General features: G+C 41.6%; 2 protein-coding genes across 4 annotated transcripts; both read right to left on the bottom strand.

Annotated features, from left to right (window-relative positions):
* Positions 1–947: 947 nt before the first annotated feature.
* LOC124281715 (uncharacterized protein KIAA0895-like) lies at positions 948–15,858 on the bottom strand. 3 transcript variants are annotated; one of them, XM_046717670.1, is made up of 7 exons: positions 15,600–15,858; positions 12,740–13,204; positions 7,381–7,531; positions 6,519–6,687; positions 6,177–6,344; positions 5,539–5,837; positions 948–2,959 (listed from the first exon to the last, which is right to left on the bottom strand). In XM_046717670.1, the coding sequence occupies exons 2-7, from the start codon at positions 13,156–13,158 to the stop codon at positions 2,921–2,923; spliced, it is 1,245 nt and encodes a 414-aa protein (XP_046573626.1). In that variant the 5' UTR covers positions 13,159–13,204; positions 15,600–15,858; the 3' UTR covers positions 948–2,920. The 3 variants fall into 3 exon arrangements, with proteins under 3 accessions (XP_046573626.1, XP_046573624.1, XP_046573625.1); XM_046717668.1 differs by having other exon boundaries at positions 4,840–5,837; XM_046717669.1 differs by lacking the exon at positions 15,600–15,858 and adding an exon at positions 15,156–15,240 and having other exon boundaries at positions 4,840–5,837.
* Positions 15,859–17,523: 1,665 nt separating this feature from the next.
* Positions 17,524–23,705, bottom strand: LOC124281760 (mucin-7-like). The gene is made up of 3 exons (XM_046717734.1): positions 23,655–23,705; positions 19,353–19,410; positions 17,524–18,436 (listed from the first exon to the last, which is right to left on the bottom strand). Exons 2-3 carry the CDS (start codon positions 19,402–19,404, stop codon positions 18,123–18,125), a joined length of 366 nt encoding a protein of 121 aa, XP_046573690.1. The 5' UTR covers positions 19,405–19,410; positions 23,655–23,705; the 3' UTR covers positions 17,524–18,122.
* Between the last annotated feature and the right edge of the window lie 3,248 nt (positions 23,706–26,953).

Raw genomic sequence — 26,953 nt, forward strand, 5'->3', positions numbered from 1 at the left:
CACCAATTCATTACAAAAATTTATTCTTCTAAAAAAGGGTAAATTCCAAGTTTGGCACAGGTTGTTCCACGTCAATGAAAGTACACTGTTTATCACAATACAACATAATAGGAAATGCACCAATATGTAATTACACATACATCACAAACAACCTATAACTCTGAAAAACAAAGGAATCTTATGTTTTGAGACATGACATGAATAACATCTAATTAAAAAACTTATGAAAATTAATAAAGAATCGGAACATAACCGTAAACACAAACTGTTAAGTATGGCACTTAGTCAGCAGGTAGTATTTTCCTCAATGAAGATGTATATCTCTGCAAGAGGTAGTTTATTTAGTCAATTGGCAAATACATTTAATAATGTGTACTTATAATGCACATCAAAGCGATACATTGCAGTACAATGAAACCTGCCAACTCCGGCACCTGTCTAATCCGGCACACTGTCAAAACCAGCATCAAATATTGGTCCCGCCATCTTACAATGATATTATGATCATTAATACATTGTCTAATCCAGCACCTGTCTATTCCGTATTCCTGCACAACTTTCTGGTCCCAACAAGCAATTTTAACTGTAATTAACACTAAACTGGCATGAGTATGAGCAGTCCAATCAAGGATCCATAATCCAATACACTAATTTATCCTCTTGGTAATCAGGAAGTAGTGATTGTGCGGAGAATCAAATGCTCTAAGCCGGTATGGGAATGAGCAGTCCAATCAAGGTCCCTTAATCTCCAATACACTCGTCTCTGAGTATTTTATTTCGGTCCCGTGAGGTGCGGTTTGGACAGGTTTCACTGTATTTAGTTAGGAGTAGAAAATTTGGAACACTTGAGTCTTGGATGAAGAGGAAAATCATTCAGTGGAGCTTAAAGTTCTCTGTCCGCATAGAGACAGCTTGACCTGACTGTCTGACTGAGTTCTGACGCCGCTTTTAGCAATATTCCAGCAACATCACGGTGGGGGGACACCAGAAATGGGCTTCACACTGACTGTCTGAAGCTGAAGATTTTCTGATAGATAGGATCTATGGAGGATCTGTTTCCAGAGTTTCACTCTGATGGATCTCTGATAGATATGATAGATGTAGCAATAATTGTATGGAAGTAAGATGAGCACCTTGACCATCAAAATTGTCATGCTGATTTCTTTGTCTTTAAAATTATCTTAATTATTATACACATTTATAGTAATACTGTCTTGTCTGTCAATGTTTGGTCGAAGTATTGTCATGAGTCTTTGGTTTACATAATTCCACATTTACCAGTGGAAATTATTGAGCAATAAAATAGCTTTGGATGAAATAGAATATAAATCAGTTAGTTGAAATACACACTTGATTACACGATCTATGCAAACAAACAAATATGAAAAGGGATTTAAAAAATACCATTGTAAATAAAACATTTAAAAAACAATCCAAATCAATTGTAACTCCTTGTTTATAAGAGATCCCAGGTGACCAGCATTACATCACACTCACCACTTGGGTTAACTAGTACATAGTCCATATTTGGGCACTAAACCCTCAACTTTCACAACCATCATATTTAGTACTCAAAGAAGTTCACGAGAGATTTTTCATATGACTAGTTCATCTGCATGCCAGGACACATTAACTTTAGTGATATGAATGAATCTGGTGTCCTTCGTTTGAGTAGTATACCTGGGAAAAGGACAAGGACAACTCCTCCTTTTTCATATATTATGAAGTTTAAATCAACTTTTGGAAATGTGTGGCATTGATGCCCTTTACCAAATGTCTAAGATACTACCAATACCTAATAATTGGTGAAGAAGCAGTGCATGCCACACTACATGGGCACAAGAGTAATCTGATGTAAGGAAGTAATAGAAATGGTACTAAACCTGTGCCACAGAACAGCTACAAAATTTGTGTATACCTAATCAATGTGATCAATGATAATCAATCACATTGTCAACAAAAAATACTGTATACTATCATATTCTTACAAGGAAACGGAAAGTAATAAGAAACATCTGGGAGAGATTGTGCATGTTCTGTCTGTCTCCACCAGTTTGTCAGTTGAAAAAGAGAGTGTGAATTGTGTGATCATAGCACATGTAACTTTGCAGCTTGTCAAAATGTTACTTAATTAGTTAAAGACACCTCACATATGTTGAAACATAATTCAGCTGCAGAATAGGAGGAAAAAGATGAATAAAAAACTTAACAAATATACATGCATTTAAATAGATGAAAATGTAAACACTATGCATGCACAATTAACCAATGAAAAAAGACTATTGGCTAAAGTTTTGGCTTTCAAATGCAGACTTAGTTCACTGTGATGGTATGAAAACAGTAGCATACATTAAGTCAGTCACACCAAACACATACATCAATTTTTGTCATACCAGATGCATTCACTCTAATGAAGATGTCCACAAGTCAGCACCAACTCCTAGCCCCTGTAAAACTGAGGCCAGAGTACAGGGTCCTGCAGCTGTCGTCCTGACAACTGATTACACTGATTTCACATAAAATGTGATTAGTGTCATGAAATGCACAGAACCTATTGCTTATGAGGCATCTTCGGCATTTCTATAACATAAATTAGTCAAAAACAAACATTACACTTATAAATGTATAAAAAGAGAAAAATTACCCCATGTGTCATTTTCCTGGCAAAATCTTCCTTAAAATCATTTATGAAATATAGATATAATTGTGATTGCTGATAGCAAAATATTCTTTCAGATCTTGAGCCTAATTCATGTTGAAATGCAAACATGAACAAATTCAAACACCAGTACTGAAAACTTTTCCTCATACGTCATGCAGTGCATGACCTTTTTGAGTACTGGTTGTACTTTTCCTCAGAGACCATACACTGAGGATTATCTTTGATAAAATGCTTCTTAAAGTCTCTTAACTGTTGTCCCTAGTTGCACAGAAGCTTGAATGGCCAGCATAAACACACCTGCAACAGGAGAAAATACAATGAGATGTCGCTCCTGAGCAGATGGAGGTATTTTTCAAGTTTCAAGTAGAAACAAGTCATTTATTACAGCAGTGGATGGGTTGGAAGTTTTTTTAAGCACTTCTCGCTCCTAGTGCTTGTTATATACATGTACTTGGATGACCTTCCCTATCTCACTTCATATCTCCTCCAAATATGAGTATTAATCTTTTGCCTGCCGCCATATAGCTGGAATATTGCTGAGTGCGGCATTAAACAACAAATCAATCAATATTCTGGACAATTCCGTGTCACAATTGTTGGAGACCTTCCCTTGATTCCCACAGACACATCCCACGCTGGACCAAATGACTAGTTCCATACAATAGGACCTTACTGCAGGTGATGGTTAGCTGAACTATGAAGAGTTGAATAAATGTCACTTAAACACTACATTTGTATTTCGTGAGCTTTACATCATGTCTACTGAACACAGAAAGCCTATTATTGTGTATATCAACATGGTTGAAGACATTTAAAATTGAATTTCTCTAAATATATTAGCAGGAGTTTAGTCAACCACTCTGTAAAATAACCAGCACCCTCATGCACAATCACATTGTTAGTGATGACTTTAGGCACAGTTTGAAGTTATTAGATTTGTGTATTTCCATGTTTCGTTAGAGTAGACTTATGTTAAGTATCAGGATTAAGTAAAAACTAAACTGTCAACAGTGCTGTCTTCTGTCAAATGTACTAGGGCTGGGATGGGTAGCTCAGGTACTCAGGCAGGTCGGACCTGGGTACCAATAAGACAAACCAGACCCATCGATAGTCATGTGACATATTGTTTAATGACAATAGCATTAAAACTGGTTACACTGCAGCTTGTTCAGCTTGACCTGAGCTACTCTACATATGCATGACCCGGGAGGTCAAATGGCACAAACAGCTGGTCGAGTTAACTTCATTAAATAGGGGAGCAGAGAATGTTCGTGCGAAACATGCACACGTGGATCCGTTATAGCGGGATTCGGAAACATTAAACCATCTGTAGCTTCTTTTTTAAAGAAAGTTAGGACATTGCTGACGATTTTTGGACACAGAGATGTCAAACGGCGACCTTGTCTTCGACCATGTTGACAATCAAATGACAAAGGTGCACCCCTTCACAATAATAGACCAAACCAGTTGTGACATGGTCACGCTATGTACTAGTATTCACTTGATCAGGTCAAGCTGAACAAGCTCTACTAGTCTCTAATGTTTGCATTTCTTTCTGACTGCATGAACCCTTTTAACTTTCACTTTTAGGAACGATAATACTTCATTGGACACATGAAGAGATCGTTTTATGCATGCATTGAAACAGTTTTTGGAGGACTCCATTTAAACGATTCCGAACTCTGAAGACCTACAGTAGGCATCCAGATATGGCAGAGTAAATGAAGATTTTGTACTTGCGTAGTAAAAATTGGACAAGGGTGTGTGTTCACAATAGTCATGTGTTGATACCAAAACAGAGCGCCTTAAAGACTAAATCTGAAGCCAGACTTTAAGGCAATAATTGATCAAATTTTGAAAAGCATGATGATCATGACTGTAGATATAAATTATCTCTGTCCATTGAAACTGTCATTTTGACAAGTATGTCACCAAATGAAACCTGTATCATGGTATTAGTTGATATATTTCATATATTTATTAATATTGTACATGTATTATCAATTTCCAAGGATCAACAGTGTCCTACCCACTTTAAACTGCTCAGGAATGAGTCAAGTTACTAAGGATTAGTGTGCAAATACTGATTGTCAAGCCTGTCTATGTAAGGTGTGCGTATGAAACAGTAGGCAGTGAATTAAGTAGTGTAGTGGCATCTTGCACATGCAACCTCTTACATGATGCTAATGTTGTTAGTATATCTCATCATCATCAGATCCATCATCATCATCGGATGTCACTCCATCAGAAGAGTTGGCAAAGTGATCCTCAATATGGAGACCTCGAATGTTGATGTTGGCAGTGGAATTGGCGAAGGACACATCTGGAAACAATAAGCTGTTGAACTGAAGATTTTCTGATGTCCCAGATTTTGAGGAACTGGGCTCTGTCTTTTGCTGGATCGTCTCACTTGCTTCATCAACATCTTCCTGGTGCTTCCTGGTGCCATCTTGACTTTGTACATCTGTATCACTTCGCTGGTTTATATCCCTGTCATTTTGAATCTGTATGTCTGCCTCATCTTGTCTTGGTGAGTTGATAGGCGGTAGGGGTACTCGATAAGGAAAGGGGGGTAACCCTCTCAACAGCTGCGTGTCAGACAGGCTAGACGAAACTCTACTATCACATGAAGATCCGGCTGGACTGGACGGAGACATCTCCAACTGCCGATCAATTCCTGACAGTTTTGTTGTATGTGGAACACATCTATCTAACATATTAGTTCTATTGCACTCCATGTTGCTGCCACTTATGTGGTTTTTGCTTTCTTCCTTTTCGGTCTGACTGCCTACAGGGGGTAAAAATATTTTAACTTCATACCTTTTAGTGTTAGTCAATCTACCAGAGGACTTTTTCTTCTTAAACCGTTTCCTCACCTTGCGCCTAGTCCCACTGGAGGATCCAGCAACACCAACTCGGCTTTGTCTCTGTTTGAGACGCTTGATGTAGGCAAGTGGAGGAGTCACCTTTGGGTGTTCGATGTGAAGGCCATTCAGTTCAGCCATTTGACGCAGCTTGCGTTTGTACAAGTCTACATTTTTCATGAAACAAGGAATTCTTACACAGTCCATTCTTGCAATTCTCTTAATGCGAGGGATTTCATCTACACAGATTTTACCACTCATCAGCAAGTGGAAGTCAATAGCATCGACATTCCGCAGAATCCGCACAGCACCTGGGGAAAAGCAGAGACAACATATTGTTTGTGTCTGGGACACGTTAGCTCAAGCATCAATTCTGTTGCCCTCAAGCAGTAAACCATATGATGCACAAACACAACCCATGGCGGGGACCTTCACACAAAATAATAGTTACATATATATTTTCTTTTAAAAAGGACAATACATACAACTTTTATTACCTTGATTTTACTTCATTATTGAATTCTCAACAACCTTGACTTACAGAAAGATTCATGAAGACATACAACTCATGATCTTAAATTTTCTGCGCTCCGCACCTCCAACACGTAACTTTGGACCTGGATTGTCTTGAACTTGGTTCAGTGTCCTACCTTCAAAGTAACATTGATCCTTCCCGTATCCTCCCAGGTCGTTTGGGTCCAAGAGGCCACGCTTGACACGCATCACATGTTTCCAACGTTGTTCACGGTTAGAAATGTAGCGACCAAGATGATCAAATAGTTGCTTGAAGGTCATCTCTGCTGACTTGCATGCTGTATCTGTAACCAAGCAACAGTGTAGCTTATCCTAAGTGGGTTGCAGCAGGAACACATATAGCCAAAGGAATGGACAGACAAGACCGAAGCAAGAACAAACAGTTTGGTTTTTTCTAACTAGGGGAAGGGGATGCATTTAAATTAAAACAACATGATCCATGTGGCATAAAGACTCACAGTACACAAGAGCAGGCAGATACAGGAAGTTGCTGTTGGCCCGCAGTGCGGTATGGATGGCAGCCAGACCTTCTTCAGTGCACATGCCCTCAAATGAGCTCATCCCACGTAGACCAAACCTCTTCCTGTCTGAGAACCAAGGCTGAAGGCCATCATTGTACATCCGGAACTTGACCAGTTAAGCAAATAGTCACAGAACTGGTTTAGCACACATCTGCAGGATGTTTTTACAAAAATAATCTTAATAGCCTTCATACAATGTATGCTCAAGACACACAAGAAAAGATTCAGTTTAGTCCAAGAAGGCAAACTTGAAATGGTGAGTCTTTAATCAGTGCCTGAAGATCTGAAAAGTTGGACAAACTCTAAGTCAAAAAATATTATTTCAGTTTCTGTTAACTGTGATATTGTACACATTTTCCCAAAGTAGTTGAGATATGGATGGATCCACCAAAACAACATTTCTTTTCCTCTGGTTTTAATTTGAGACCGCCATTATAACTGCAAAACTGATAACTTGATAATCCTTAAAATATTTGTTCTTCACAAAGATAAAATATTTGAAAATTGCATATTCTCAATTTCACTTTCATATTATCTGGTAATTGTGCGTGAGCACAAATATATTTGAGACAAAAAGAAATAAATATGCCTTTAAGTGAAATTTTATCCTACACAGAGCTGTTATCTCTCATGTATTAACTGATGTCTGATCAGGTCAGCAGCAACATAATAAAACCAATACAGTATCTCAAACAATAGTCTCCAACAGCAGCTGTAGTACGAGACAACACATGCAGTTCAATAGTTACCTCATTGTCAAAATAGTGAGGTGAAATCATCAGTTTTATATGAAGGATACAAAATGTGTGCCGACTTCATGGTCCATGAGACAGCAAATTCCTTGTTCTCGAACATACGGGTTCTCCAAAGAGCCATTGAGCCACAGTGAGTACTTCCTTGCTTCTGGGCGGTTACACTTAAGCAGGGGACCCTGCCATACCATCCGGGCACTGTAACACACATCAACATCGTGGGATCACAAGTGTCTATATAACAGTTGAGGAAAAACTTGTGTGCACAGCTGTTTAATAAGAAGAAATGGGATACAATTAAGACTGAGATGAATAAATCAAAATAATTCAGAAAAAAATTGTATTTGATTCTCCTAAAATTGTCAGTTAATGTTTATTTTTGTTGAACATGGCACTGACTGATGTAGTTATTTTGTGTGTGTGTCAACATTAGAAAGTTTCCATAAGGAATGTGGTTATTAACTGCATTTCAGATACATCATGGCTACTTGAACTTGGTTGAAGTGGAAGGAATGTTTGAACATTGTCATTACAGTACAGGAGATGCTGGCAGCTAAGTAATGCAGCAAATCCAGTACCATGAAGTGGATCACTTTTACTCCACAACATAATGGAGAAATATGTAGAGAACTGATAACAACATAGTACTGCTGTTATGACTATTCTTTAAGTAAGTAAACTTAAGTGAGTTATTACAACCTGCCTTAAGGTGTTTAAGAGTTACTCCTAGAGACCTTTTTCACTAGTGATGTTTTTACAAATAATAAGCCTGACTCGAGGGGATCAAGGAAACTCACTTTACATTGATGTTTTACATATGACTGGCATGACTCAAACTGACAGAGGAAACTCACTGCTCTCTATGTGTTGCAGAAGCCTATAGCATGTGCAGGTGTTATTACATACTTACTTCCCTATCACCAACAAACACCACTGTTTGAATTCTTTGAAGCCTAATGCATGCCAGTATCACAGAGTGCTACAAAATCCCTTGCTAATGCACAAATAATAACAGGTCGGGAGAATTTCAGTTGAAAAGTCAATCACAATGACGTCACAAGTCCACAAGCGGGACAGGGGTCAAACGACCTTGTCACAAGCTCAATATCCACCATCGGCATTGAGAACAGCAGTGCATCGACAACGCATAGAGCCTATCAAACGTGCAAGGAAGGCTTGTGGGATGTCACGCCAGATTCTCTCAAGTTCTGTTGCAAGATCAAGGACGTTATCTGGCGGATGAGGAAGACGGCGTAGACGTCGATCCATCTCGTCCCAAACATGCTCTATCGGGGAGAGATCCGGTGAATTTGCAAGCCAAGGCAGTAAGTCAGCGTTGTGGTGTTGCAAGAAATCCATAGCAACCCTTGCCGTATGAGGGCGGGCATTGTCCTGTTGGAAATTTGCTGAGTGTTAACCCAGGGCCATGACGTTGAAAAAAGGAATTGCCACAGGTCGAAGAATCTGATCCCTGTAGCCCACACCAGTTAAGTTGCCCTGAACAATCACCAAAGGAGTTCTTTGGCGTGCTGTTATTCCACCCCAAATCATCACGGAACCACCACCAAAGCGATTCCTCTCCAAGACACAGGCCTGTGCATAATGTTCTCCCATGCATCTATAGGCACGTTGACGTCCATCACTATGGGAAATGTTAAACCTGGACTCATCTGTAAAAACAACATTTCTCCACCAAAACAAGGGTCTGCGGACATGATTTCGGCACCACATTCGGCGAGCTTGTCAATGACGTTGTGTCAGGATGGGCCGTATGGCGGGACGTCGTGGTCTGATCCCGTGATGACGTAAACAGTTGTCGAACTGTGTTGGGGTGGATACAGCGATGTCCTGTGGTGGTTCGGGCAGTCATCACTGCAGTCTGAAAGCTGTGGCGAAGATGGGTTACCCTTATCCATCTGTCCTGTCTTGGCGTTGTTACACGTGGACGTCCAGAACGTGGCCGATCGATGACGTCATTTGTGTTCAGGTAGCATCTCACCAGTGCAGAAATGGTGTTCCGGTGGCAGTCGAAAATGTGCAGCCACTTGTCGTTGAGACATTCCCCCACGGACCATCCCAATGGCCGCATTGGCCTTGGCATGACGTGAGCCTTGGCATGCTATGCATTTCAATAGCCGTTTAATTTTTTGAACGATCGCAAGGGCAGGGGTTGAGCTTTCCAAAGTGACAGTATTGTGTGGCATTCATTTGCTGTTTCTCTTTCCCGGAATGCACGTGCAACAACGTATTGCACGTCTCAAGGACGAACCCACTGACGTCACGGAACGTGGCACGTGCATGCATGTTGGATACATGTCACTAATCTCTGAGTTTAAATCCTTATGTGTCTACACAGGTTTGATAAATTTAGATTTTAAATTTTCTTTATGTGCCTAGTATATAAATGATATATTCTTTATATTACATATATGTGTTCTTGTTAAATAAACAAAGATCTCTTCACCAAAAAATGATTTTCAATAAAAGTACATGTATTCATGTATGATTTGGTTTCGACTGACTAGAAGGGCCTCGCTAGTTATGATGCCACTCTGGTTATAATGCTCAAATCTTCCTGAAAAATGTTGGCATATTAACCCGGCTAAGACTGTATCATCTACCTGATAATACTGGGGGTTAAGTCCCAATCTACCAAAAACAGTACTAGAATCTGTACTTTACTGTGGAAGTGTAATCCCAAATATAGTCTGTCTCGCAGTCCCTGAACCACATTATTTTCCCTACTGCCTAGCAGTGCTAAAGCGCTAAATGAAGCAAGTCTAGATTTAGTCAGGTTCTGAATCTCCCATCTCACTCAGGGGCTCCTTTTCATTTAAATGCATTAATTTATTACTATCAAAATTATATATATATACTCTCCCAAAAAAGAAACGCATATAGGAATTTCAACTGTATTTTTATGTTTATTTTGAAACATCTAGTAGGCTTTATGAGTCAATGAAATATAGTGAAATTGCACACTGGGAATGCAGACTTATCCGTCTTTGGCACCAACTTGAGGAAAGTCAGTTTGAGTGTCACATGGAGACGTGTGGTGGCGCTGAAGTCAATACCTCGTGTGACCACCGTGGGCATCCAAAACTGCACGGCATCACCTCGGCATCAAACGAATAAGTCTCAGAATCTCGTGTTGCCCAATCGCAGCCCACTCTGCCTGTAGTGCCTGTGCAAGTTGCTAAAGTGTCTGGGACTGAGGGTTACGGCGTCGCACCTGTCTGTCCAGGGCATCCCACAGATGTTCAATCGGGTTTAAGTCCGGTGATCTTGAGGGCCAGGGGAGCACATTGATGTTGTGGTTCTGGAGGAAGTCTCCAGTGTGACATGCTGTGTGGGGCCTGGCATTGTCCTGTTGAAACAACTCCCTCTGGCGATCAATGATTGGAAGGAGGTGTGGGCGTAGGATTTTGTCACAGTACCGTTGAGCTGTCAGGTTGCCCTGTATCATCACCAAACCACTTCTCCTATGGCAGGTGATTGCCCCCCACATCATAACACTGCCCCGGCCGAATCTGTCCCCCTCGGGAACGCAAGCGTCGGCAAACCGTTCACATCAACGTCTGTACACCCGCATTCTTCCATCGCGTCATTCCAATAGAATTCGTGATTCATCACTGAACCAGATTCTACGCCAATTCGGTAGGTTCCAGGCCTGAACGTTGGTGCACCATTGAAGTCGATGTCGACGATGTTGTTGTTGAAGCACAGGGCCAAAATAAGGTCTTCTGGCACGTAAACCAGCCTCTCTCAACCTGTTCCTGATGGTCTGTGCAGAAAGCCTCCTTAATCCGGGTATTTGTCGAGCAGTACTGGTTGCCGTAGCTGTTCGATGACGCAGGTGATGTACCCAGATGTAGCGATCCTGCGCCGCAGTGGTCGCTCGAGGTCACCCACTACGAGGGGCATCTGCTACCGCATTCTGCCGGCGATATCTCTCCCAGAACCGTGAAATGGTGCTTTGGTGAACATTCATGCGTCGGGCAACTGCACGTTGAGACTGGCCAGCTTCAAGCAAACCAATGGCGATATGACAGTTGGCTTCACTTAGACGTGGCATTTTGCGTTTGTCAACAATGTTCCAAATACAGTGAATAATCGACAGACAGCGATCAACCTTTTATACCCATCACTGAGCCTATCTGATCCCCAACTTTCACGTGCATTGCATGTGAATTGTGTATTCTGTGACACTACAAGCCGAAATTGAAAATCATTCTGTTAAATACGGGTATTTTACGGATGGTGTGTTTTGTTGTGATGTTTCAAAACATAAACACCATATGACTCATAAACAGAGCAAAACCTTTTGTAAAGTGAATCACGTTTTATCAATTCATTGCTACATGACATTGCTATTTTCATGATGCATTTCTTTTTTGGGAGAGTATATATTCAGAGGCTAAGTGTTAATCTATCCCAAATATAAAATACAGTGAAACCTGCCAACACTGGCACCAGTCTAATCCGGCACACTGTCAAAACCGGCATAAAATTTTGGTCACACCATTTTACAACGATATGATCATTAAAACATTGTCTAATCTGGCACCTGTCTAAACCGGCATGGATATGAGCAGTCCAATCAAGGACCCATAATCCAATACACTAATTAATCCTCTTGTCACGCTAGATAATCAAGAAGTAGTATGAGCAGTCCTATCAAGGTCCCTTAATCCAATACACTCAGAGCTCGGGCACGCTAGATAATCAGGAATAAAGAGATTGACGAGTGTAAATGCCAGCCTTGTTTCTCTGTCTAAACCGCAGGGGTGGAAATAACCCATTGCCTGACATCCGAGTCCAGTGTTTTTTTCTGTCGGGCAAGCAAATTTGTATATCACACTGTACCAGTGTCCAGTTGACTTTCCAATGTTAATTATGTTGTTTATTTAAAAAAATCAACAAGAAAACGGACGGTATAGTGGAAAAATTATCAGGGCAAGAGATTTTACATGTGCCACTGTTCCGGAGTACACTAGCAATTTTAAAGGTATTTCCACCCCTGAACCGGCATTTTATTTCGGTCCCATGGGGCGCCGGTTTAGACAGGTTTCACTGTACATTATTTTTTTACCACTTTCCAATAGGCATTGTGTACTCACTGCTTCAACCATGAGAACTATGCCAATGTTACTGTTGTCAGATGGGTACACAAACTAAGTGATTTAGACTACCAGTTGTGAGACTTTCATTTTGTGAGACGTGCGGGGCTGAGTGGATTAGATTTTGACCGTGTGCGATGGTTGTTAGGTGCCTTCGATTCCCAGAGAGGACTCATCTCCCCCAAAATACTACAATATACTTTACTGAGGAAGTGTAATCCTAAATGTAACATACCATACATCTGACAACTTATTAAAAGGCATGGTATATTTAAATATTACATACCTGCATGGAAGGTCGTTACACCAGATCAGCGTGAGGGCATCATTCAGAAGATTTTCCTCCAGGTAAGATGTGACAATCTCAGACGCTTCAATTCGCGTTAACCTTTTGCCATAAGCCTGAGCCAGAAAATTCTCTCCCCCGCCAAATTTCTTCCTCACAGTTTCCAGGACATATTCTGCTTCTGACAAAAGATCAAACCGAATCTGGCCTTTTGACTTGGTGGTCAGTTCCTGGACAGCCTCAGAACTGTCCGTGTGATGGAAGTCCGGGGTCTTGCCATGTCTGAGAAAGCGTTCCTTCTGTTCCTTAAGATTGGTAGGACAGATCCCCCCACCATGTTTCAGCGGATGATCCTCAAGCACCCGCACTTTGCTAGTGCTCGAGGTCTGGTACTTACTCTGTTTGTTCTTCTTCGTCATGGCAACCAGGTTAATGGATTCCACAACCAACTGGAACCACTTTTATCTGCACACACCAAAAGAAAGAAAAAAGGCAAAATATAGGATTTGGGTTAAACTGTAAACAGTATAGATCCATCTCAAGTCATAGGTGACAAGCCAAGGGTGATTAAGAAAAAGTCTTTGATAGGCACATCAAACATGGGTGAAGACTGAAGACTAATGGCACATTTTATCCATGTCTTGATGATTAAGAAGACTGTTCAAAGTTGTCTATTTTCCTTTCATATACTATGTCCAGTCCTTCATGATACATTACCAGACAGGTAGAATAGGAGGAAACATTACTGGTCAAATTATTACAGGCTGGAAGCTACTGTGAACTGTGGCTGTTGTGCTATGGCACTTATATAATTTTCATCAGAAAGCATTTTGTGGAGAAACTAAGTGGTCTTGATGGGAAAATGATAAAACTGCTTTTTTATCCAAATATTGGATCTTCTAAAGCACTTTCATGCTCCTAATTTCAGATACATGTATTTTTGCATTGCTTTGAAAGTTTCAGTGCAATAGCTCAGAATGTAAAATTTAGAGTAAAGCCTCATTCCATTTAACGTTCCTGATATCAGTGAACCACACAAGACCATGCTATTGTGCAGGTCATGATTAATCCTTGCTGATATGATATCATATGATATGATATGATATGATATGTCAACTACTGGATAGGTATTAGTCATCAAAGTAATGAGAAAACACTCTGGCAAACACTGCAGCCATTATTCTGTTCTCCAGCATCTGTAAGCCAAAGGAAATTCAAAGACAAACCACATTACTCATGAAGTAACAATGTCAGTATCAGCTGAACCTACCTGAATCTGTTATCCCTCAACATCTCGACCTACTGCGCCTTTATAACAATGTATCAGTGTGTGGAAGTGTGTGTGTGTTCTCCATGGAGAGTCACACTTGAGCTTCCATCAATAATTCAACCAATCTATACAGCTGACCTAAGCCTGCATGTTTCTACCAACAGATCAGATGTCGACCCTGTTCATCCTGAATACATCATTAATGATGTACTGATACAACAGCCTGTGCACCTGTATAATCACTCCATCGTCAGGAGACTGTATACAAACAGACTGTGATAGAAGAAGGAGTTGCCTGATGAGATAAATTTAAAATTGTGATATTTTTAATAGATAACCCTATTGATCTAAAAGGTCAGATATTGATTTGTATCATAATCTCATGAAAATATTCTTGTGATCCAGTTTCTTCAGCTTATAATTACCAGCAAACAATTTGACCTACTTGTTAACAATGATATCACTCCAATTCAGTGAGTGAGTGAGTGATACTAATGCTGCTTGGTGCAGTATTTCAGTTACATCACAGCATATCAGCTGGGAGGAAGATATGTATATGCAGTGTCGAATGTTTTTACCACTTTGGCTATGAGAAACATAAAAACATAATCAGAATGAACCTGGAACTTAAACCCATGATCATATGTTACGGGCCAACCTAAGTGATGCCACCCAGCTCAACAGAATCCTGAAATCTGTTAGCACTAGGGTCATTATAACTACCATGCTTAAACATAGACTTAGGACCATCATAGCACTGAGAACAGAGCCAGGGACTACCAGTCCACCTGATCATCATAAACACTTTGTGTTCTGTATTGCTAATCTAGTTTGTGGATGCGTCCAGGGTATAGTGGAGGCTTATAGGAACGTATACCCTGGAGTTATCGAGGATAGTGTGATAGTGTTTCAGCCATAATGTAAGCACTAATAATTGATGAGTGCACTTCCTGTTTATACCATGGGAACAAGATGAAGAAGGGAAAGATGATGAGAGTGAAGCTTGTGTAAATGTTTTCTAACACCACGATCTGAAATATCACAGCTATATGTACCTCATCTGTGAAAAAATCAATCTAAACAAGCCAGGGATTGATATTATGAGCAATGTTAGCAAACAATAAAAGTAACTAAAAATTGCCTTACACAATGAGTATTGGTCGCTGGGGACTTCATATCTGTACAGAGCTGCTCAGTTATAATGACCAGTCTTGGTGTAGGTGGTGTTCTGTGTGTCATGGATACATTGTCTCAGTGGACTGCCAATTGATTTTGTTTGCACTCAGCAATTTTTCAGCTACTTCAGAAAAACTGTAAATAATGAATTATTATGAGAGACACATTAAACTGCCCCATGTATGTATGTGACATCTACATGGAATGTCATTGGCCAATCGTTTATATAAAACAGAGAAGAAATTAAGAAAGTAGATTTCGTATCTTCCTTCGTGCTAATGTTAAGCCAAATTGTGTTTGTTTATTATCAACAACACAGAGATATTTATAGACTGATCTCTAGGTTTTAAGATATATCTTGTTTCTGATGTTCGGAACCTAATGTTCATATTCTTGCCTCAAGCAATAAATTACCTGGACTGACCAGACACGGATGCATAATCATTTCTTTTCTTGTCAAACGACACCCACAGTCGGGGGCGTGTCACCCGCTTCCGTGTAACCAGGGACGCCATTTTCTGTTGGCAAGGGGAGTCCGGGTCACGTCACAGGTCACGTGAGGCGTGCACCTCTGAAGAGCTCTGAGGTAGCCACAGGAAGGTGGAATTCCGTTTGTGATACTATCGAAACATTACTTGCGAGGTTTGAATGGTTGACATGACACTATCATGGATGTAAATGGTGTTTAGAGGAAATACATTCGCTTATCGATCAGTACCACACAGGTCGCAATGTCCGTACAGTCGAAAGTGACGATAACCAGAGGCCCAGATAAGCTGCGTATCCGGGTAAAATACGCATAGAAATTTTCCAATTACGCATTGAAAAATAATTGTTGCGTACCAATTACGCATGTAAAATGTTAGATACGCAAAAAGTTTAAAACAAATGCGTACGGAATATATTTATGAAAATCGCTTGCGTAATGAAAAAGATATCGATTGCTATCAAGTTGTACTGTTAGTTTCGGACAAGTGTTGTACTGTCAGTATAGGATGAGTGATTTTTTTATGAAATCATTTCCATTATATTTAAGTTGGTTTTGATTAGGTATGACATAAGGCAGGACATACCTGCTTAGTAAACTTACTCAATGACCTTAATACTAAAGTGAGTAAAATGACTGAAATAAGCACATATTTGAAAGCAGCGGGTAACGGAAAATGAAATACCCACTCAACATTCATAATACCCACTCCAAAAAATACAGTGGGTACAGTACCCACATGAGCTAAATCTTATCTGGAGCTCTGGATAACGACACGTACGGTATATTGCATCATGATTTCAACATTTCTAAAGTATATACTAGTATACGAGGTATGGGGTAGTACTTAGTTTGTATTGTTTTTTTAACAAGGATTAGCCTACTTCATTTAGCGATACCAAGAGTTCGCTTTAGCAAAACGTTGATTTGTGGTATCACAAATTATATCTTTATATATCAATAAATGTTGTTTTTTGTAAAAGCTAATGACAAAATCACAGTCTTGTCATAGTGTAAGAAATATAGATCTGTGATCACAATAGTCCATTGACTGATGTCGTAAATTATTACGTAACCATAATGTTACATTAAAATGTAATCATTAGTACCTCACACGGTAATGCTCATCGTTAAAAACAATGCACAACGTTCGGTCATCGGACATTTGATTAGTGTTCGTTGTAATGAATTGGTTCAAAATGAGCGAATTTTATTTGACGGGATATGTTTATTGTGGAAGAAGCACATCATGAAAAGTTTACGTGTTTTTCTTCAAGTACGCATTTTGTTTAGGAAATAAAAGGTAGTGTTGCCCCTGCGGTGTGGTAGCGGTCACACGTCATAATTTCAACATACCCCCAAGAGGTTGACTGGCTCTCAGTGCCTAAGTAGGTTTATACAGTTTATGTTATCTGCGTTCCTAATCCCTTCCGTGCGTTATAGGACACAGGGAAAGCCTTTAGTACATGCAGTGCTTTGAATATAACTGACATCTTTATTTTTGGTCCACATCATCATTTCCAGTCGATTCAGTAGGGGTGGGGTAGGCTAGTGGTTCAAGCGTGCTCTCGACACGCCGAAGATCCGGGTTCGATTCCCCACATGGGTACAATGTGTGAAACCCATTTCTGGTGCCCCCCGCCATGATATTGCTGGAATATTGCTCACTCAGTCAGTGCGACTCTGGGATTCAGACTAACTCTGCACATGGACTGTGCCGCCAGAACGAGGCTTAGTGTTGCTCAAGGTGTTGTGGTATTATGAAGCGTTCGCTCGTCAAGGGTTCGATTCCCCAAATGGATAGTACAACGTCTGGAAGCCATTTCTGGTGCAAAACCATACACACCTGTGTAGCCATGGAATGTTCTTTAATTGTGTTTCTGGAACAATCGGTTAACATGCAAAACCATACACACCTGTGTAGCCATGGACTGTTCTTTAATTGTGTTTCTGGAACAATCAGTTGCCATGTAATGTCTTAATTTACTTGACCGCAACTCAGTCACTCACATGAAAGAAAACTCATTAGTATGTTATATGTCTTTTGAAATTATAAGTAAAATTATTTTTATAAAAATGTGTTTTTAATTTCCTTATGTAGGTAATCAAAGTCTCAGAGTGTCTTAGTTTCTGGGCTTCAGCTTGGGTGCCAGAGTGTCTTAGTTTCTGGGGTTCAGCTTGGGTGCCAGAGTGTTCATCGGATTAGTCGACCTGTTGGTGTCATGCCAATCTTCATACCCACTGACACATACAATAATCACATCACTTAAATCACCCGCATAAATAACCTTGCAAAAACATGGTTTGCAAAACGTTTCGTATCAAGCCAACATCTGGGTCTATATCATCGATGTATTTACATTGTAACAATAATATTACTATCACGTAAAGATGACCACGTCATGTTCACGCCACAATGGCGTAATGATGGCGTCGTGTTGACGTCCCGTCTACATAGCTGCGACGGCGATGAGAAACAGAGATGCCAAGATTATTGTAAAGAAGAGGATGGTGGAAGAACTTGTCTCCGACGTGCCCCCGGTTGTACTCGGTGGTGGTGTGTTTGTCGGGGGGACAACAGATGTGGATACAGGTGTAGATGCGGTGGCCGACGGAGCAACAGATGACGACATTACAGCAGTTGGAGACGCCGACATAGACATTGACATTGACCGCGTTGGTGTTAACGCTGTTGCACTGCCAGGTGCTGATGTTGAAGATGGCCTGATAGCTGTGGTTACTCCGTTAACGCCGACAAGGTTGCCTGCAAAGAAGACAAAATAAAAAATAGTGCAAAGGCTGAACTTACAGTGTTCGAGAGGAAAACAATATACATGTAGTTACGGTTCTTGGGCACGGATGAACAAGTCGCAGAAGTTCGCAATGCAGATCGTGTTTTGGCCCTTAGGCCTGTCAGACACCTCAGTTTTCAAATCCCACTCGCCTTGTTTCTAGGTTGGTTATTTAATTTGTACGACCTGCATCAGTAAGGGTATATATACTGTGAATAAAAAGTTAAGCGCCACCCAGTATATTTGCCAATCTAGGTTGTCTCATAAAAAATCTTTCAGAATAAAACAACTATCATAATTTGGTTCAGTACTTTAAGTTTAAAAACAAAACCATTATAGAAATTATCTTGTACTTTAAACAGGATGTATGCGCTTTTGGAAAACATGCATTTTGTTTTCCTCAGAAAGGTTACCTTCTTTTGAAAAGTGAAATCAGATATGACTGTTATGTGGTCACAATGATTGTCATTTTTGACAAGTGAAACCTAAGTTTAATTGTGTTGTATAAGCAGAATAGGAATAGTTATTTTGCTTTAAACAGCATTGTCATCATATCTTTAACAATATTTCTTGTAATTGTAAATACAAATGATTATGATATCCCTAAATCAGTTACCAGATGAACCTACTCTTAATATGGATTGATCTTCCCAATTATTTTAGCCTAACATTTCCACAGCTTCACATCTTAGTTTTGAAATAGGCTGGCGCTTAACTGTTTATTCTCGGTATAACTCGAATACTTTTATAGCGTCGTTCAAGCCAACATACTCATAAACTACATTTGACAATCATGCTGATATATGCTGATACAGTCAGACAAGGTTAGATGAATGAAAGATCAATGAATTCCAAAATATGTATTGGGGAAATTTCGATGGGACTCACCAGTAACGGCAATCAGGGCAAATAGTCCGGCTAGTACTGTTATGCTGGACATGGTAGTCTGAAACAAAGTCAGTTGTATTAAACAGAATCCTTGCTGGGCAGGCCTTCATAAACGAGGTGGGGTGCGGAGGTAGGTGGGGTAGGGGAGGCGTACATTGCAGGAATGGAAGGGGTTTCGGCACATCAGGAGCAGTATGTAGGGAGACGGGCACAATAGGAATGGTGAAGACGATTGGCTCAACAGGAGCAGTGAGGGTGACGGACCCACCAAGAGAAGCGAGGGATAAGACGACTAGTGAGGGTGACGGACACCGCTCGAGTAGAGGTGAGGTGAAAAGGGGTTTAAAGACGCAGTTAAGAATATTTCGCTCATATGACGACGTTCATGCGTGTGTATGTGTGGCTGCTTGTACTAGCCAAGACTTAAGCTGGTTTTATAGTGCTAGCTCACTGAGATACCATGCCGCAGTAAAGCATGAATACCCCACTCAGACAACTTTTACTGACTCCTAGCCGACCAGTCCTTGTTGTACCCATTAATGACGAGCGCCAGGCAGGGACCAACAAGTACCATGTTTTAACGTCTTCTGGTATGAAGCGGCCGGGGATCGAACCCGCGACCTTCTGCTCTCCGGGCGGGCGCTCTAACCACTACACCACGGAGACGGTCACACGAGAATTGAGGGATAAGACGACTAGTGAGGGTGACGGACACAACACGAGTAGTGAGGGGCATAGGCACAAGGCGAGTAGTGAGTGTGACGGACACAACACCAGTAGTGAGGGTGACGGACACAACACGAGTAGTGAGGGTGACGGACACAACACGAGTAGTGAGAGGCATAGGCACAAGGCGAGTAGTGAGGGTGACGGACACAACACGAGTAGTGAGGGTGACGGACACAACACGAGTAGTGAGAGGCACAAGGCGAGTAGTGAGGGTGACGGACACAACACGAGTAGTGAGAGGCATAGGCACAAGGCGAGTAGTGAGGGTGACGGACACAACACGAGTAGTGAGGGTGACGGACACAACACGAGTAGTGAGAGGCATAGGCACAAGGCGAGTAGTGAGGGTGACGGACACAACACGAGTAGTGAGAGGCATAGGCACAAGGCGAGTAGTGAGGGTGACGGACACAACACGAGTAGTAAGGGGCATAGGCACAAGGCGAGTGGTGAGGGTGACGGACACAACACGAGTAGTGAGAGGCATAGGCACAAGGCGAGTAGTGAGGGTGACGGACACAACACGAGTAGTGAGGGTGACGGACACAACACGAGTAGTGAGAGGCATAGGCACAAGGCGAGTAGTGAGGGTGACGGACACAACACGAGTAGTAAGGGGCATAGGCACAAGGCGAGTAGTGAGGGTGACGGACACAACACGAGTAGTGAGGGTGACGGACACAACACGAGTAGTGAGGGTGACGGACACAACACGAGTAGTGAGGGTGACGGACACAGCAGGAGTAGTGAGAGGCATAGGCACAAGGCGAGTAGTGAGGGTGACGGACACAACACGAGTAGTAAGGGGCATAGGCACAAGGCGAGGGAAAGCTTGCAGGCATATATATACTAGCCACATAAAGAAACTGTGCAATGCCAAATATTATCCCAGTTGATAAGTACGATTACAATGTCAAAGGTACATCTAAACTTTCATGGAGAGATCATGAGACCATAACAAGTCGGGAGAATTTCAGCTGAAAAGTCAATCACGATGACGTCACAAGTCCACAAGCGGGACAAGGGTCAAACGACCATGTCACAAGCTCAATAACGGGTATGTCCGCCATCGGCATTGAGAACAGCAGTGCATCGCCGACGCATAGAACCTATCAAACGTGCAAGGAAGGCTTGTGGGATGTCACGCCAGATTCTCTCAAGTTCTGTTGCAAGGTCAAGGACGTTATCTGGCGGATGAGGAAGACGGCGTAGACGTCGATCCATCTCGTCCCAAACATGCTCTATCGGGGAGAGATCCGGTGAATTTGCAGGCCAAGGCAGTAAGTCAACGTTGTGGTGTCGCAAGAAATCCATAGCAACCCTTGCCGTATGAGGGCGGGCATTGTCCTGTTGGAATGTTAACCCAGGGCCATGACGTTGCAGAAAAGGAATTGCCACAGGTCGAAGAATCTGATCCCTGTAGCCTACACCAGTTAAGTTGCCCTGAACAATCACCAAAGGAGTTCTTTGGCGTGCTGTTATTCCACCCCAAATCATCACGGAACCACCACCAAAGCGATTCCTCTCCAAGACACAGGCCTGTGCATAACGTTCTCCCATACGCCTATAGGCACGTTGACGTCCATCACTATGGGAAATGTTAAACCTGGACTCATCTGTAAAAACAACATTTCTCCACCAAAACAAGGGTCTGCGGACATGATTTCGGCACCACATTCGGCGAGCTTGTCGGTGACGTTGTGTCAGGATAGGCCGTATGGCGGGACGTCGTGGTCTGATCCCGTGATGACGTAAACGTTGTCGAACTCTGTTGGGGTGGATACGCCGAAGTCCTGGGATGTTCGGGCAGTCATCACTGCAGTCTGAAAGCTGTGGCGAAGATGGGTCACCCTTATCCATATGTCCTGTCTTGGCGTTGTTACACCAGGACGTCCAGAACGTGGCCGATCGATGACGTCATTTGTGTTCTGGTAGCGTCTCACCAGTGCAGAAATGGTGTTCCCCTACTAGAATCTGTGACTGTGTGTTCTGGTGATTAGCGTGGGTACGAATCCTGGATGGGACTCATCCCCAAAATGTGCAAGAATCTGTACTTTATTGAGAAAGTGTCATCCCAAATTTAGAACATGTTACATTTGTCCACTTTCTAAATGCCATTATCTATGAATTGTTCTGTATAATCATGGGATTAACGGAAGGTTTTAAGTTTAATGCCCGAAAACCAACTACTAGAAACAGAAAGGCCTGAGTTAGACTGTTGTTGATCACAGTGACATATTGATGGGGTATTGTCTCAGTCTGACCCAGGTATTATGTGACAACTGACTTTGTACTCCTATGCATAAGACGTGACAACAATAGGCTATATATAGAGCACAGGCATCTCAGGTATCACTGCGCTCACCTCTACAGTTGCACTGTCAACGAGAGGTTACCGAGGGAGATGAGTATAGATGTTTTGCAAAGGGTTACTTGATGTTACCTTAAGAGCCGTTATACTGGGCGATATCGGAAAAGTGAATGTACTGAACTCTTACATATGTATGTAGCTCTTATAGTCACTAAATTGTCAAATAAGCGATGGGCGCAGTCAGTAAACTATGCAGGTGTCTGTAACCTGTGGAAAACCGTTCAGTTTGAGGAACCTACGGTTATTAATTGCTTGTAGACTGATGTTTTAACGTAAGGAGGACGTGGCGCACTCAGATTTCACACGATGCCACAATATTCGACCGAAGACCTTTTCAGGATCAGATTCAAACCCTGGTAGATTATCACGAGAGATGCTGTGCTAGGTGCGTTTTTGATATGCTGTCAGAGCTTTTTTTGGTTGCCAAAGTTTCTCTGATAGAGAAATGCACCTTCTCCTGGAAAAAATGCCCATTGACCTAGCAATTAATATGATGCATAGCCATTCGCCATCACATCATTGTGGATTTTTTTTATCATTTCTGGTGTGACAGTGATATCAGGGCGTCTGCAAGACCCTCGTTTGCACGTTTAAACTCGTGTGCGCAGTTCTGACACAGGAAGGGACATCCTTCGCTAGCATGTACTCATGTTTTCAATGATGTTTGTTTTGGTTGTTTACATTATACAATCTGCAAATACTTCTTCACTGAATGTTCCTCTAGCCTTCAGCCACAACACACGCTTTAGTGGATATCCTTCTATCACAGCATCTTATGTCCACAACATAATATTTCGTAATTAAGTAAAATATTTCACTATTATGCAATTCCTCCTGTGGTCAAAAGCAGAGAATATACGCTGTGGGTGTACCTCTGTAGTTGGTTATGTTTATGGTATATGATGGGTCTTCTTAATCGTGAATTATAGTGTGTTTCTACAAAAAGAAATAACGCTTTCTGGTACTTTTCTGTATGTATGACAGATGAACTGATTCTTAAATATCTATAATGACGTGATTTACAGAACATACAAATAAAAGTGATTTAAAGCACATACACACTATTTATCGGCACATGATAAGTACGGTTTCATTTATGAGTGCAGTAACGAACATCTCATTCAAAAGACTGATTAGAAGCAATACAAAAGGCATATTTCATGGCGTTACGTGATGGGAGGTGAATAAAGTTAATCACTTACTTGTCATATACAGGTGTATTCAGTTGTTACTGTTGAAACTGTCGCAACTTGCGTTAATGCTCATTTTATATTCAGCCTGACGTCACATATACCACGAGATGTTCGTATCAGTCACGGTGGGCGTTGGCATCAATCGGATTTACATATGAAAACCAATAGGGGAATGGTAATGTTGATGCGTCATCGTGTTGCGTTCACCTTACACGGGCAGACGTTAATAATAATCTGATGATAATAACAACAACGACGACCAAGATGAGGATGATAATGATAATATACATTCCCAGCTCCCTAGGGAATATACAGCCTTAGCTGCCTTGTGAGGTAATAGAAGCTCAAGCCCAAGAATGGAAGGAGACGAGCTACCGGGTGCGGTCATCTGTCGTTCCATGACAGACTCTGCTCTGCACAGCATCACGTGCCACTGCGCCTGTGCCACACACGAGCACCTATACAGACGTATATCACACACGTGCAACTATACAGACGTATATCACACACGAGCAACTATACAGACGTATATCACACACGAACACCTATACAGACGTATATCACACACGTGCAACTATACAGACGTATATCACACAAGTGCAACTATACAGACGTATATCACACACGTGCAACTATACAGACGTATATCACACACGAACACTATACAGACGTATATCACACACGTGCAACTATACAGACGTATATCACACACGTGCAACTATACAGACGTATATCACACACGTGCACTATACGGACGACGTGCAACTATACAGACGTATATCACACACGTGCAACTATACAGACGTATATCACACACGTGCAACTATACAGACGTATATCACACGTATATCACACACGAGCACCTGTACACACACGTGCACCTATACAGGACGTATATATACAGACACACACAGCACCTATACAGACGTATATCAGACGTATATACAGATGTATATCACACACGTGCAACTATACAGACGTATATCACACACGAACAACTATACAGACGTATATATATATATCATGCACGTGCACCTATACAGACGTATATCACACACGTGCAACTATACAGACGTATATCACACACGAGCAACTATACAGACGTATATCACACGAGCAACTATACAGACGTATATCACACCGTGCTACTATATACAGACGTATATCACACACGTGTACACATATACAGACGTGCAACTATATCGCACACCTATACAGACGTATATCACACACGTGCAACTATACAGACGTATTTCACACACGAGAACACCTATACAGACGTATATATCAACTATACAGACGTATTTCACACACACACCTATACAGAGGTACTATACAGAGGTACATCACACACGAGTACCTATACAGACGTATATCACACACGTGAACCTATACAGACGTATATCACACACGAGCACCTATATAGACGTATCACACACGAGCACCTATACAGATGTATATCACACACGTGCAACTATACAGACGTATTTCACACACGAACACCTATACAGACTATATCACACACGTGCAACTATACAGAGGTACATCACACATGAGTACCTATACAGACGTATATCACACACGTGCACCTATACAGACGTATATCACACACGAGCACCTATACAGACGTATATCACACACGTCACATAGCACCTATACAGACGTATATCACACACGTGCAACTATACAGACGTATATCACACACGTGCAACTATACAGACGTATATCACACACGTGCACCTATACAGACGTATATCATACACGTGCAACTATACAGACGTATATACAACATGTGCAGACGAGGCATTGATTCATTTTTTTATCTGATGTCACTAAAATATACTTTTCTTGACATGGCAAATACTCTATGTAAAGTTATTGGTATGCGTTATGCAGGGATATGTGCTGTTTCAACATCGGTGTTAACGTGAACTTAAACCACAAGGTTATTAGTCGACTGGGGAAGCACGTGGATACAGATAAAGTAAAGGACTGTTCAAGACCAGGAAATACCGAGGAATACCAATGACCGAGTCGGAATTCGTCTGGGAAGACACAGTCCAATGACCCATGCCGAAGAACTTCACAAGCAATAAAGAGTGGGCGTCCGATTCTCCACCAGTACCATCACAAGGAGGCTGCTGGTCTAAGGGTTCGGCTTCAGATCAGACCGCCCTTCCTCATAAGTCGGCACAGGAAGGAATATCTGAGCAGGCTGCGAGAAAACCACAGTTTGAGAACATGGCGAAAGGTTTATTGGCCTGATTAAACACGCCATCTTTCACACGTTACCGACTGCCTTTGTCGCGTAACGAGATTTATTACAAGGAGATGGTACATGCAGTTGAACCCTTTGGTTGTCGCTCATTGGTGTCGGGCTGCGTTGACTGCAGGTTGGATCTCATTGCAGTAATTGGGACACTCAATGGTCAACGTCATCAACAGGAAGTACTGGATACCGCCGTGGCGACACGTACACCACCCCTTGCCATTCGTCCAGTATTCACGGAGGACAACGCTAGACCGTCATCGCCCATTTGCAGAACATTACTATAGCCCGTAAGAAGCCCTAATGTGAACCCCATCGAACATCTTTGGGACTGTCTTGGACGACATATTCGAAACCCTCCTGTTCAAAATCTGTAGAAACTGACGTAGGCACTCCAGGAGGAATGGCTTAGGATTTCGACGCTTGATTGCCAGTATGAGGAGACAGGCAGATGTTATATGCCAAGGATTGCTACGCCAAGTACTGATGCGGTTGCCAGTAGTAGTTCACACAATTACAACAATCATTATTGAAAGCTGTGTGACAATTAGATTGGTGGCGTAATCATGTTGATCATACTGCCCGGCATGTGTTTGTGTTTTCCTCTCAGATTGCAAGTAAATTGTTATCAAATTTCAATTTCAGTTTTGTTTTAGTTAGAGTAACATATGTTTCAGGTACGATTCTATTTCACTAACTCTGATTCCCTAAAGCATGTATACGTAGTACATGTAGTGTTTCTTTACTTATCACAATACTCAGACGATACCTTCAGAGCCACTCGTCAACAAGTACATCACATACGTGCAGAAATATAGAATAACATCACACGCATGCAGGCGAGCCTTTTCGTCATCAGCTGTATCAAACATGTATGTGTACATACGTACAGCACGTGCAAACGACGCCTCTCAAGTCTCGTCGTTAGCGAGTATATTACACAACATACGTCTCTAGAGCCCATTCGTAAACAAGTACATCACACACGTGCAGAAGTGCAGATGTACATCACACACATGTAAAACAGCTTGGGCGTGTC

Source organism: Haliotis rubra, unplaced genomic scaffold (genome assembly GCF_003918875.1).
Source record: "Haliotis rubra isolate DU_JTF1 unplaced genomic scaffold, ASM391887v1 Scf289, whole genome shotgun sequence".
In the NCBI taxonomy this organism is placed as follows: domain Eukaryota; kingdom Metazoa; phylum Mollusca; class Gastropoda; order Lepetellida; family Haliotidae; genus Haliotis; species Haliotis rubra.

Excerpts from the sequence above, each read along its gene's own strand:
- LOC124281760 (XM_046717734.1), bottom strand. The coding sequence starts at position 19,404 with ATGTCCAGCATAACAGTACTAGCCGGACTATTTGCCCTGATTGCCGTT. Across the intron at positions 18,437-19,352 it reads TGCCCTGATTGCCGTTACTG|GCAACCTTGTCGGCGTTAAC; the intron begins GTGAGTCCCATC and ends TCTTCTTTGCAG.
- LOC124281715 (XM_046717668.1), bottom strand. The coding sequence starts at position 13,158 with ATGACGAAGAAGAACAAACAGAGTAAGTACCAGACCTCGAGCACTAGC. Across the intron at positions 6,688-7,380 it reads ATGAAGTCGGCACACATTTT|TTCCGGATGTACAATGATGG; the intron begins GTATCCTTCATA and ends TAACTGGTCAAG. Across the intron at positions 5,838-6,176 it reads GGATCAATGTTACTTTGAAG|GTGCTGTGCGGATTCTGCGG; the intron begins GTAGGACACTGA and ends GCTTTTCCCCAG.